The 12376-nt window shown below is 37.2% G+C and overlaps 1 protein-coding gene across 1 annotated transcript in view; it reads left to right on the top strand.

Annotated features, from left to right (window-relative positions):
- LOC122789817 (two pore calcium channel protein 1-like) overlaps nt 1–12376 on the top strand; it is a 2103677-nt gene that overhangs the window by 1943655 nt on the left and 147646 nt on the right. Inside the window, exon 18 of the mRNA XM_044057259.1 lies at nt 4440–4558. Within this exon, the coding sequence (XP_043913194.1) occupies nt 4440–4558 (119 nt within the window). The remainder of the gene's footprint in view (nt 1–4439; nt 4559–12376) is intronic.

The following is a 12376-nucleotide window of genomic DNA, read 5'->3' as shown; positions in this document are numbered from 1 at the left end:
CTGTGAATTTATTTGTAGTAAAGATGTTCGGGTGGAAACGGACAGTAAACCTTCCAAAGTATGATCAGAAAGTCTTTGTACAGGACATATCTGAGATTAATGAGAATGCTACTTAATTTACAGAAGTATGATCTGAAAACAGAAAACGGACTAGGCAGTAAACTACACATAGCAGATAAAATCAATAGGACTTATTACTGCAGAAGAATGTAGAAAGTATGGTAGATGTCTTTCTCTTTACTCTTGCCGTATTGTTTACTATAGAGGTTTCCTGCCCAGGACAGCATGACATTTGGCCAGTATCCCAAAACCTTATGATCTTGTATGTGCTGTATGTCACACACATGCTACCTGCACAAGATGTAGGGCATAAAAGTTATGTATGGACATAGTTACCAAGAACTGAATTGCCCCAGTAGAGAACAGTCTCCATAGGACATAAGAGTCCATGCACATCCAGAAGGAGAAAATGCAGAAGGGAATCCAGAACAAACAGGAGGGGGTTGGAGGGAGGGAGTGAATACTGCAACAGTGAAGAGAATGACATCTGTTTTATGGTAATATTTTATACACTACTTGTCCTTCTATATCACTGTTTCAGTATTCCTCACTATAGGCAGAGTAAAAAAGCTCAAGAAACAGAATAGGAGGTGGAAGGCTGAGAAGAGCCCTCAACAAACCCATGCAAAATAGTTCTAGCAAAACCTGCTCTTGCCCCAGAAACCAGATCCAACTTATAATGCTTATTAAAGTATGCACTGAAGACCAAGTAGCAGCTTCAAGTGATGGAATTGGTGTCCAACCCCTTGAAGAAAGCACCAGAAGAGGCAATAGTCCTAGTTAAATGGGCTATAACAGAAGTAAACAAAGATTTGCCATGAAAAGAAATGGCCTTAGATATCCAGGAGGAGATGGTTTGCTTAGGAACAGACAAACCCTATGTTCTGGGATGAAAGGAAACAAAAAGCTGTTCAGACTTACTAATGACCTTAGTTTTATCCAAATATTACCTGAGCTGTCTGTGGAAATCCAAGGTATTTAAGACCCTGTCATTAGCAGACTGAGCAGAAGGGAAAAAGGAAAGGAGTTGTACTGACTGATTGAAAGACAACTCATTTACTACCTATAGCATAAAATTAGGATTAGTGCGAAGGGACATCCTGTCCCAATAAAAAAACAAAAAAGGAGGAATGGCCATAAGGGCCTGGAGCTCAGAAACTATCCAAGCAGAAGTAAGAGCCAGCAACAAAACAGTCTTCCAGGTACAATGTTACAAAGAAGCAGAATCTGCAGGCTCAAAAGGAACCCAAGTAAATTTTTCCAAAACAAAATTAAGGTCCCAAAGAAGAGGAATATGTTTCTTTGGGGGCATAAGATGCAGGACACCTTTAAGAAATTGTTTGACCTTAAAAACAAGAAGCCAAAGGAGGATTCTAGGGCAGACATGCAGAAATGGCTGGCAAATGAGCCTTCACAAAAGAAAAGGCCAAGCCAGACTGGAGTAAATCATAAAAATAAGAGAGGACCAAAGAAAAGAAGAAGAAAAAAAACAACAGGGCACTTATCTGATGGCTAAATATTCAGCACAGCAACAAAGTATTCAGATCAGTGAGCAATAATGATGATGTTCGGACTGCCGGCAAAGAAGCTGTGGGTAACTGCGTCCATATTTCACTTTTATGCCCTATGTCCTGTGTGGGCAGCATATGTGTGACGTACAGCACATACAAGATCATGCCCTGGGCAGGAGATCCCTATAGTAAAGAATACTGCAACAGTGATGTCGAAGGACATCATTTATAAGAACTAGAGAGTATTTTGGCAATTCCACATTTATCAATGACAGAAGGGAAAATAAATCTGTCAATGTACTGACATTGACTTAAAAATACATTTAATAAAATAAATTATCTGCCAAGAGGCGGGCCTGGCTGAAAATCATCAGGAATGAAAAAATTAAGTTTTATTTTTTTCTTCAAGGGAAAATGAGTTCTGTGAAAGGCTTGATGTTCAAAGCTGACAATATAATAGTTCTCAGTCTGCTGAGAAGAAAATGTTTTAGAGAGGACATGACTCACATCTGGGAATAATAAAATGCAAAGAAATAGCAATATATCTGATGTACTGGCCAGGAATGTTGACTCAGCTAAAAGTAATGTAGGGTTGTGCCATATGTAGTGCATAGTGTAATAACAATCCAAAGAGGTGCTAACATACCTTTATCAGATCATTCATGGAGAAGAAAATACATATTTATTTGAATTAAAACAGCTGTGCATCTTTGGTGTATAGATTATCATTCTAAGTACCCTGAAATAATCGAACTACCATACACAAATGCAAGCGTGACTAGTGCATTGAAGTCCGTATTCTTGAGATGGGGTGCCCAATGTCATATCCGATAGTGGTCCATAATGGAGAAGTAAGGAATTCATAAGATTGGTGTGAATGGGTATTAAAACATGTAAGTTCCAGTTCACACTGTTTGTAATCCTGTGGGGGACACTATCAAAACAGTGGAAAGTTTTATAAGAAATAATACAAGCAGTAACTATGAGAATTATTGCCTTACCGATTTAGAATGTGGAATACTACATTCCGGGACTCTGTCACTGTCTCAGTTATTAATGGAGAGAAGGTTGAAAAGTTTCAGCTGTGTTACCAATCCCTAAAAATTAGTACAAAGGTAAGAAAATGATAGAAAGACATCAGCAGATGTAGAAATACTAATTTGTAGAAGACTACCAGATTTAGAAGTTGGAGAAAAAGCAAAATTGCAAAAGCTATGAGGAAAATCTACACCTTGAAGATGAAGCAGCTTTTAAAGCAAAAGAACCAAGATCATGTATTGACTATTGGGAGGGATAACATGCTGCACAGGAAGAACATCATTTGTTCAAGAAAAATGTATTGAAGATCAGAGGATGAGCATCCAGAATTTTCACAACCAGTCTTGTCGCAAGAAGATAGATTGAGAATTGTGCAAGAGCTGCAGAGAGAGAGAGAGAGAGAAAGGGTCCTATAGTCATGTCTCCAAGAAAATTCAGTCAGCAGTAGGAAATGTTCCAAAAGAAAGATTAAATATTTATGTAAATAATCTTTTAAATATATTAGACCTGAATGACCTCTGCAGATATTGGTTAGAAATAAGGGCAGTTTAACAATCATACATCTAAAGACTACTCGTATCAGTTTACATTTAATTTTTTGTACTGATGTGAAGAAATATTTGATATAAAAGTGTGTGATGCACTATGTGTGGAGTTAGCAAAAACAGAATGCAATACTTGGTGTGTATAGTTTTAAATGCTAATGACGTAATTTCTTACATGAAATTTGCATTTCATGTAGTATACATTTTTGTCTAGACACATTGTCTAAAAAAATTATGGAGGTGGAAAGCTCATTCTTGGTGCTGGGTGCTGTATAGCAAGCATTGCCCAAATGCCTGCATGTTGCAAGTCATATAGTTTTTCCTTTTTTTAATTCTGATGGTATAAGTTTGGAGCAAAAATAATGAAACCTTCCAGTTTTCAAGTTTGTATTTAATTGGATGAATACATTTTTTTTCATTATTTTGACCAAAAACTTAAAAATGTGTTATTTTGGGGGTTGTGTTTACTTTCTGTTATTTTCTGCATTACTAATCAGTTTGGTTGTTATGACATTTATATGCTTTGCACAATCCTTAAAGTAAAACCTTGCTATTCATATCAGATTACATGACTAGTAAATTAAGTATACAAACAGTGCTTAATAATGAACCAGGCAACTTTTTAACACATTTTGTGGCTTCAGCATAAATGTTTCTTCCATCTTGTATTTAGAAAATCTAAAATGATGCTACCAGTCTAATTTTGTATAATCTGGAATTTGATTAAAAAGATTGCGATTTTAGCCTAGGCATGAAGTTAACATTTTTGTCAAATGTATTAACCGCATAATGTTAATTTAGTAATATATGTTTGTGTATTGTACCTTTTATGTATTATTTTATGGTTAGGGTCACATTCAACCATTGAAACAAAGCATTAGGATGTTATGCAGCCCAATTATTCCCAGGTAGCATCTAGCATTACTGCTGGAAGATGGGCCAATGGACCAGAGATGATCTGCCACTTAAGTGAAGTGATTCACTTCAGCTAATTTCTCAGGAATCATTGTAGCTTCTATGATTGTACCATACAGCTGAATCTGTGCCTTGACAAGTTTGAAAGGTAGCATCTACAATGCATGTGTCAGGGCTGAATATTTGTGCATGCTACTTAAAGCTGTAGAATTTCACTAAATTTTGTTGTACTGTATTTCCTGCATTATGTGCATTTAGAACACTCAGGGTGATGTGATGTGTCCTCTTCCTACTGTAGTAAACTCACCCTTATTTCACTATAGCACTGTTTTTTCCATGTTGACTATTTATTTTATTGCTTTTCAAAAAGGGAGGAGTTAACAAAAGGAAGTCTGGTAGAAGATATGGAAACAAGCGAAAATGACCTTGCCAATACGGATGAACCAGGAATACGACCGCGGGGACTGAAGTTCAGAATAGCCTCCAAAAGTGAGTATATTTACTTATTTGTTTTACTTATACCACATATATCATATTTGCTGGTCATTATTTAGCCCAGAATTCAGTGCTGTGTTATTAAAAGCAATGAGAGTGATGAAATCTAGACAACACGATAAATGAAAGCGAATGTTGATCTTAAAGGGATTAATGTAGCTTTTTTTTTTCTGCATGTTGACATTGCTTACTAGTTTGAATCCACGTAATGTATGTCATCAGGAAGAAAACATTCTTTAATGCAAGTGAATCTGAATGTGCAGAAAAGCCTTCTTCCTGCTATTGAGGTTAAATCCCAGTAAATTCAGTGTTGGATAAATTTAAGTTAATAATTAGCGGAAGACCAGAACTTTTTCTACACTGTGAAGCTAATAGCTTGCTTTGTTAAAGGTTTAGGACTGAGTTGAAATGTGCAGTAGTTTAGTACAAGCTGCCCAAGTTTGTAACATGTTTTAATAACTAAGTTATGCTTGGTAGCTTTTGCTCAGTATGTTACTTAGTGCAGTTGTGATCTCCAAGCTGTAATTGTTCTGTAGCTGTGTATACGCAACAAATGTACAACTAGAAGCAAGATGCAAATCCTTATTCAATGGTACCTTGTGATCCCAGCTAACCCTAAGTGACATTTGTCTGTCCATATGTTGCTCAGGAAAAAAAAGCTAAGGAATTTTGTGGAAACATTTTGGCAAAAATACTTAGGTGATTAAATTTATTAGAAAAAGATATAATAGGGGCTGTGATTTTACTTTTGGAAGAGTACAGTAGCTTTGGAACAGTATTCAGCTCTAAAGCTAATCAGCTTGGAGTGCATTAACAATTTTTTAAAATCTTTCTACCTAAGCAAAAGAATAAATTATTCTAGGAAGAAAGTAGGAGATTTTACATAATATCAGTTGTCTGTTATTTTCTGCCTTTACCTATATCCTCATACATATGCACAGTACATTAGCTATCCTACTTCCTGAAGCAAACAATAGATCAGCAAAAAAAACAAAACAAGCTTCTTGAATCAGTCATGAAGTTACAAATGTGCATTACAGTGTAACAAGTAGCCTTAGTAATTATGCTGCTCTAAAAGTGTTTAACTTACTCTGACAATCTTGCTCAATTTGATTTTGGTAAATCGGCCAAAGTCCCAGAGAAAACAGTTAATAGCTAGCAAAAGCAAAAAGAAAACAGATGAACACTCCCTTGCAACCCATGCACTAAAAAATCACAAAAAAGACTCAAATGCTACTCCTTGAGGAAGGAAAGACAAGTGCAAGTGACAGTTTGTTAGATACGAGTAACAACAATGTAATCAACTCAATTTAATTCAGGAAGCATTCTCTTCTCTTTTAAACAGTCATGATGACTTCATCACACTGAATAAAAGACATACACATTGGTGTTGTATAATACAGAGAATCAGATGACAGTACAAATGATCCAATAAAATCCTACTAATAATGTCTCACATACATACTTCATAAAAACAATGGATAAAGTTGTACACATTACATACTGTCATTTCAATGGTCTCCTTCTTAAAAACAACTGAAATTGTTATTAATGTTCAAACCTGGAAGATTCATATGTAAGTACTAGACTAGCTGCCCTTCTTCTGGGCCATTTTAAGCCTATCCAATTTTGCCTTTGGTGCTCAAATTATCCTCTACCATTTGGTGTTTGATTGGCCTTACCCATCCCATATTCAGTGTTATTGATAAAATGGAAAACTGTTTAATATGCTTTCATTACCTGTCCAAATTAAATGAATATCAGCAGTAAAGCGCCATTAAAAACATTTAGAATAAAAGTTCAGTCATATATACAAAATATTGTACCCCCCCCCAAAAAAATGGCCAAATTAGTTTAATTAGGAGCCATTGTGGCACCCACTTCTACACCTCATTGTTTCTTTTTTTAATATAGTTTATTAATTTTATAGTTAATAAATCAGTAGGTGGGGCGGTCACAGAACCCAGCACCTTTTGCCACCACAGTCCTGGCAAACCGGAAATACAGACTGAAACAGTGTACAAATTAACTAATGCGCAGAGTTTAAAAATAGCAGATCATGATCAAGTACAGTAATTATAAAAAGAATGCTTTAAAGTAATTACCCATATACAGCAAGTGACAATTTGATAGTTTAGGAAAACATTGGGAACTGAATTTTTGTAGTGTGAATGGGTGAGAAGGCTAGTGTATGGAATGTCTGCAAGGTAGTGGTAGAGCGAACGTAGTGAATGTAGTAAAGTGTATAGAAGAAAACAGGTAGTTAGTGAGGAGTTATGATATGATAATCGGGGGATAAAAACTATGCGCTGAGAGGGGAGAGAGCTTTTGAAGCTATGGAGAGTGATAAGACTGTGTGGGTACCTAGTGGGATAATTTTCCATACTGATGGTACAACTTTAGAAAAAAGTCCTGCCAGTGCTGGACTTAGGAAAGGCAGTTCTTAGTAAAGTAGTCGAGACAGGTAAGGGAGAATTGAAGACTGTACAGAGTACTGTTTCATAACTAGTTTAGAGGCAAAAGGAGGGCAGAAATGTAGTTGAAGAAGTTTATTAAGATTAGTAGCAGCTCCTTCACTTACAATAAAGATTTCCATAGCTGAAAGAAGGTGACAGTGTAATAGTGTGGCCTTTGTTGACTGAACTGGGAAAGAAGGTCCTGAGATGAAAGAGCTTTGAGTTATCATGACTTGTTAGTGGCTGCATTTGGAGAGATACAAGTAGCTTAAGTAAGGGACTGAGCATTAAGGAGAGGCAATGAAGAAATCAGTAAGTGTGTCAGCATTAATGGTAAGAAAGAGGTGGTAGGTTTCTGTGACATTGCTTAAGCCAATGTTCAGTTTTAATTTTCTTTAATAGTGTTTGGAGTGCTGAGGAGTTCTTACTTAATGTTAATGAAAAGAGCTTCAGCTGCATTACAAGTTTCATGCTTAATGTAGCAGATGTAAATGTGATAGGCAGGGTCATTAGTATATTTCCAAAGATATTAGAGATAGTTAAATCCTGTTAAAGAGTGGTATGGATTTAGAAGTGAACCATGAGCAGTGTTTGGTTTGGAAATTTTTCCTGATGATCGAATAAAGGGGATTTTGTTTTGGTAAGGGGAGATTATTTTAGAGGCTTGGGACATCACTGGGGTTAAAAAGAGAGCAAAAGGCATCCAGTCAGTATAGCTGAAGTGAAATAAAAAAGCAAGGAAGTTTTCTTAAGATTGTGGAAAGGAATGTCAAGAAGTGAAGGCTGCAAGATTGGAAATCCAGTGGGAAAATACAGTGGATATAAAAAGTGTTAAAATGCCAAGTTTTTGTGATATAAAAAATTAGACCACAATAAATCATTTAAAAACTTTTCCCACCTTTAATGTGACCCTATAACCTGTACAATTCAATTGAAAAACAAACAAATTCTGTTAGGCAAAAAAATATAAAAAATAAAAAACATACAATAAGTTGGTTGCGTAAGTATGCACACCCTTAAACTAATACTTTGTTGAAGCACCTTTTGATTTAATTACAGCATTTAGTCTTCTTGGGTAGGAGTCTATTAACATGGCACATCTTGACTTGGCAATATGTGCCCACTCTTCCTTGCAAAAGCACTCCAAATCTGTCAAATTGTGAGGGCATCTCTTGTGCACAGCCCTCTTCAGGACACCCCACAGATCTTCTGTTGGATTTAGGTCTGGGCTCTGGCTGAGCCATTCCAAAACTTTGTTTCTGATGGAAAGCAATTATTTTGTTCATTTGGATGCATGCTTGGGGTCATTGTCGTGTTGAAAGGTGAAATTCCTCTTCATCTTTTAGGACACGCCTGAAGGTTTTGGGCCAAAAGTGACTGGTATTTGGAACTGTTCATAATTCCCTCCACCTTGACTAAAGCCCCATTTCCAGCTGAAGAAAAGCAACCCCAAAGCATGATACTGCCACCACCATGCTTCACCATGGGGATGGTGTTCTTTTGGTGATGCGAAGTGTTGTTTTTGCGCCAAACGTACCTTTTGGAATTGTGGCCAAAAAGTTCAACCTTGGTCTCATCAGACCATAACACATTTTCCCACTTGCTTTTGGGAGACTTGATGTATTGTTTTGCAAATTTTAGCCGGGCCTGGACATTTTTCTGTGTAAGAAAAGGCTTCCGTCTTGCAACCCTACCCCATAGTCCAGACATATGGAGAATACGGAAGATTGTTGTCACATAGTACACAACCAGTACTTGTCAGAAATTCCTTCAGTTCCTTCAGTGTTTCTGTAGGTCTCTTGGCAGCCTTCCTGACCAGTTTTTGTCTTGTCTTTTCATCAATTTTAGAGGGATGTCCAGTTCTTTGCAATGTCACTGTTGTCCCATATTTTCTCCACTTTTTGATGACGGTCTTCACTGTGTTCCATGGTATATCCAGTGCTGTGAAAATGTTTTTGTACCCTTCACCGACTGATGCCTTTCAACAATGAGATCCCTTTGATGGTCTGTAAGCTCTCTGAGAACCATGGCTTTTGCTGTAGCAGGCAACTGAATAAATGTCAGGAAAATCCTACTAGGACAGCTGAACTTTATTTGGGGTTAATCAGAGTCTCTTAAATTAATGGCAGGTGTGCAACCAAGAAGACCGAATGCTGTGATTAAATCAAAAACCACTTCAGCAAAGTATTAGTTTAAGGGTGTGCACACTTATGCAACCAGCTTATTGTACATTTTTTACTTTTAGTATTTTTTTCCCCTAACTGATTTTTTGTTTTTCAATTGAATTGTACAGGTTATAGGTCACATTAAAGGTGAGAACATTTTTGAAATGATTTATTGTGGTCTCATTTTTTATATCACAAAAGCCTGGCATGTTAGCAGGGGTGTACACCTTTTATATCCACTGTATAGAGCAGTGGTCAGTGTGTTAGGAAGAATTTTAAGTGAACTGCACCAATTGAGAATGGGGGTAAAAAGGTTTTCTAGTAGGGAAGTATCACCTGTGTAAGTGTAGGAGAGAGTGGTATACTTAGCAGTATGGTAGAGGTTATGAAAGGCTGAGATTTATTTTAGGCATTGATGAAAGTGGCTCGGCCAGTTGAGTTTTTTATTTTTTTATTTTATTTATTTATTGCTTTTGACATGAGGTATTCAAGCGGGATAAGTCTTCCCCCATGGCAACCTAACTCCCCTGAGCTCCATCTTTCCCCCAGGACCACAGACTACGGATTGTGCATTTTTTTCCCAGTTAGTATTGTGCAGTTTTCCCAGTTGTTTAACCCCTCCGAGGTGGAGTCACTAGCCTCCATGGGCTTATAGACTGGTAAAAACTGAGTGCTGCCACTGCTGCTTTTGGAAGATTCAATTTTATTGTGCCCTAGTTTCCCTTCTGTATGCGTATGACATCAAACAAACTGGTGATGTTCATTGGGCCTAGCAGTGGTATCTCCACACCTCTGCATGAATCACAATTGAGGACACGCCTCTTCTTGTTACAAGCAACACCTCTGTATATTTTTTGATCCTCATTGGACAGTGTACTACAGAAAGTGTACGGGAGCACGTGCTGTCTGATCCTGCTGTATGAAGACAGAGAGGAGTAGTCTTAAGCCTCATCTGTTCTCTTCTGCCTTTGTCAACAGCTGAGTTATTTTTCAGTTTATTTCTGTGTACATATTTTACATTGGGAAGGTTAATTCCTTCCTATGTAGGGAGGGATTTGTGTATTGTATTGTTTTAATATAGGGAATGTGTTTTGTGAAGAGCTGTTTTCTGTGGGTGGGGTGTTAAAAGTCATGGTTTGTATAAGATTTAATAAGTATAGTTTACTTTTCTTGCATCTTTTAATATTGCGGTTACTCTGAAGTTTTACTGTGTTTAGGGTTAGAGAAAGTGTATTACTTGCTGTTCTTTATCATAATGTTTTTCTTATGAAATCTGCTCCACCCATCACCAGTGATTCATTGGATCTCATCAAGTCCTCAGAATGCAGCAAATTAAGATGTTATGAATATACATGAGTATTTATGAGATAGCCCACTGGGCATCATTAGGGTTAGAAAGATAGTAAATGGTCATCAGTCAGTATAGCTGAGATGAAATGCATTCTGAATTACATAATATAATTCAACCATGAAGTAAACTTTCAACGACTGTCTGGGAGAAGTGATACCGTCCTAAAATGCTAGAAGAACCAAACATCCTTCTCAACCCAGCTGAGGATGAAAGAGTGAATCCTCATATTATAGAATCACAATGACGTTTTGAAGTTGCAGTTTTATGTGCTATACAAGGTTAGTTTTGTTGTAGAATGATTTCTCTTTCTAGAATTATGATACATTAAATAAGTGTGTTTTAGAGACCTTTTAGAGGAGGAGGAGTAAGAGGAATGCAAGTGTAAGAGGGAAAGAAAACAGAAGGGCAATCAATCAAAAAGGCTGGGATTTCAGAGAGAAAGTAAGCTAAACTGAAACCCTCACATAAAATGTAAACAAAACACACAAACATAGTCAAGTACAGCAGACCTCTAATAGAAACTAATGCTGTAGGAGATGTGCCTTTTTTGTTGCAGGACATGGACATTAAAAGTGCACCAGTGTATTTCACGTGATGACCAGTGCATCTTATCCATTTTCCAGTATAATAAGAGGCCTGTATCACACCAGAATTGGTGATACTAGAGTAGCAAAAATTTATTTTGATTTACTGGACACATTGAGTCAGTAATAGGAAGGATAGGAAATATACCTGTTACTGTGACTTTTGTACATTTTCCAGCTCCTTGCTTTCCAAAAGTGATGAGACCTATGAATAGGCATACTAATAATGCAGGAGAAATAATGGTAAGTTGGACTTATCTCAGTAAATCTGTAGAAAGGAGGGTGTTGCTTACGTTAAGCAGAATATATCAGCCAAAGATGTGATTGCAGGTAAGACTTCTGTTTTATCAAGGATGGCTTGCATCTCTCACTCTGTGGCTTCCGCTTTGCTTCCCTACAGTCCCATTCTTAGGCAGCGTTCCCCTGCTTGGGTATTCCAACATAGCAAGCTGAAGCTCAAATTCCGACAGCATCATGGTAGGCATTACTCAATGCTATGAGTCTGTTTAGAAAAATGCCAGAACTTGTGGCACTCCTGCAACTCAGAACTCAGATCACACTCGTACTAATGTAGTTATTGAGACATGGTTTCTTGCAGTGGCAGTAGTCTTCCTTGTGTCAGGGGGGGTATGTGTTCATCAAAAACACCATCACCTTGTGTGAAATTACCCATGCCACTAACTTAGAGCTCCTAGAGATCCAAATCATCCTTAATTAATCTAACTATTACTTCATTGCTAGTTGCAGATCTCTATCAGTATCATCCAAAGACCATGGAAATTACATTAACACCATTAAGGGTTAAATAGCAAACTAAATGCCTCCTTTCTAGGGGACTGCTATTACACAAGCATTGATTGGCACACTTACACGCCTGAAAATTAATATGCTCATAATTTCCTAGACTGTAATTTTAATGGTCTGGAGCAAATTTTAAAACTACCCATTAGAAGCTCTAATTATCATTGACCTGATCCCTGTCAACTTAACTCCATAGTGAAAATAAACTACTAACCAACTCTCAGCATGGTTTTAGGCCACACCACAGCACCACATCAGCCCTGTTATCCTTCTCTAAACGAAACAGCCAAAACAATAACAAACTTACCTCTGCTCTCTTCCGAGATCTCTCTAAGGCATTTGATATGGTCAGTCACCAACTGCTTCTCCGTACCCTGAAGGAACTGTCACTGAATAGTAGCTCTGTTGAATGGTTCCAGTCTTACCTGTCTGATAGACAACAAGCAGTTTTATGG

Source organism: Protopterus annectens, chromosome 1.part2 (assembly GCF_019279795.1).
Source record: "Protopterus annectens isolate FY-2018-M chromosome 1.part2, PAN1.0, whole genome shotgun sequence".
In the NCBI taxonomy this organism is placed as follows: Eukaryota; Metazoa; Chordata; order Ceratodontiformes; family Protopteridae; genus Protopterus; species Protopterus annectens.
The sequence above is the reverse complement of the archived record's forward strand: the minus strand, read 5'-3'. Positions and strand labels throughout refer to the sequence as shown.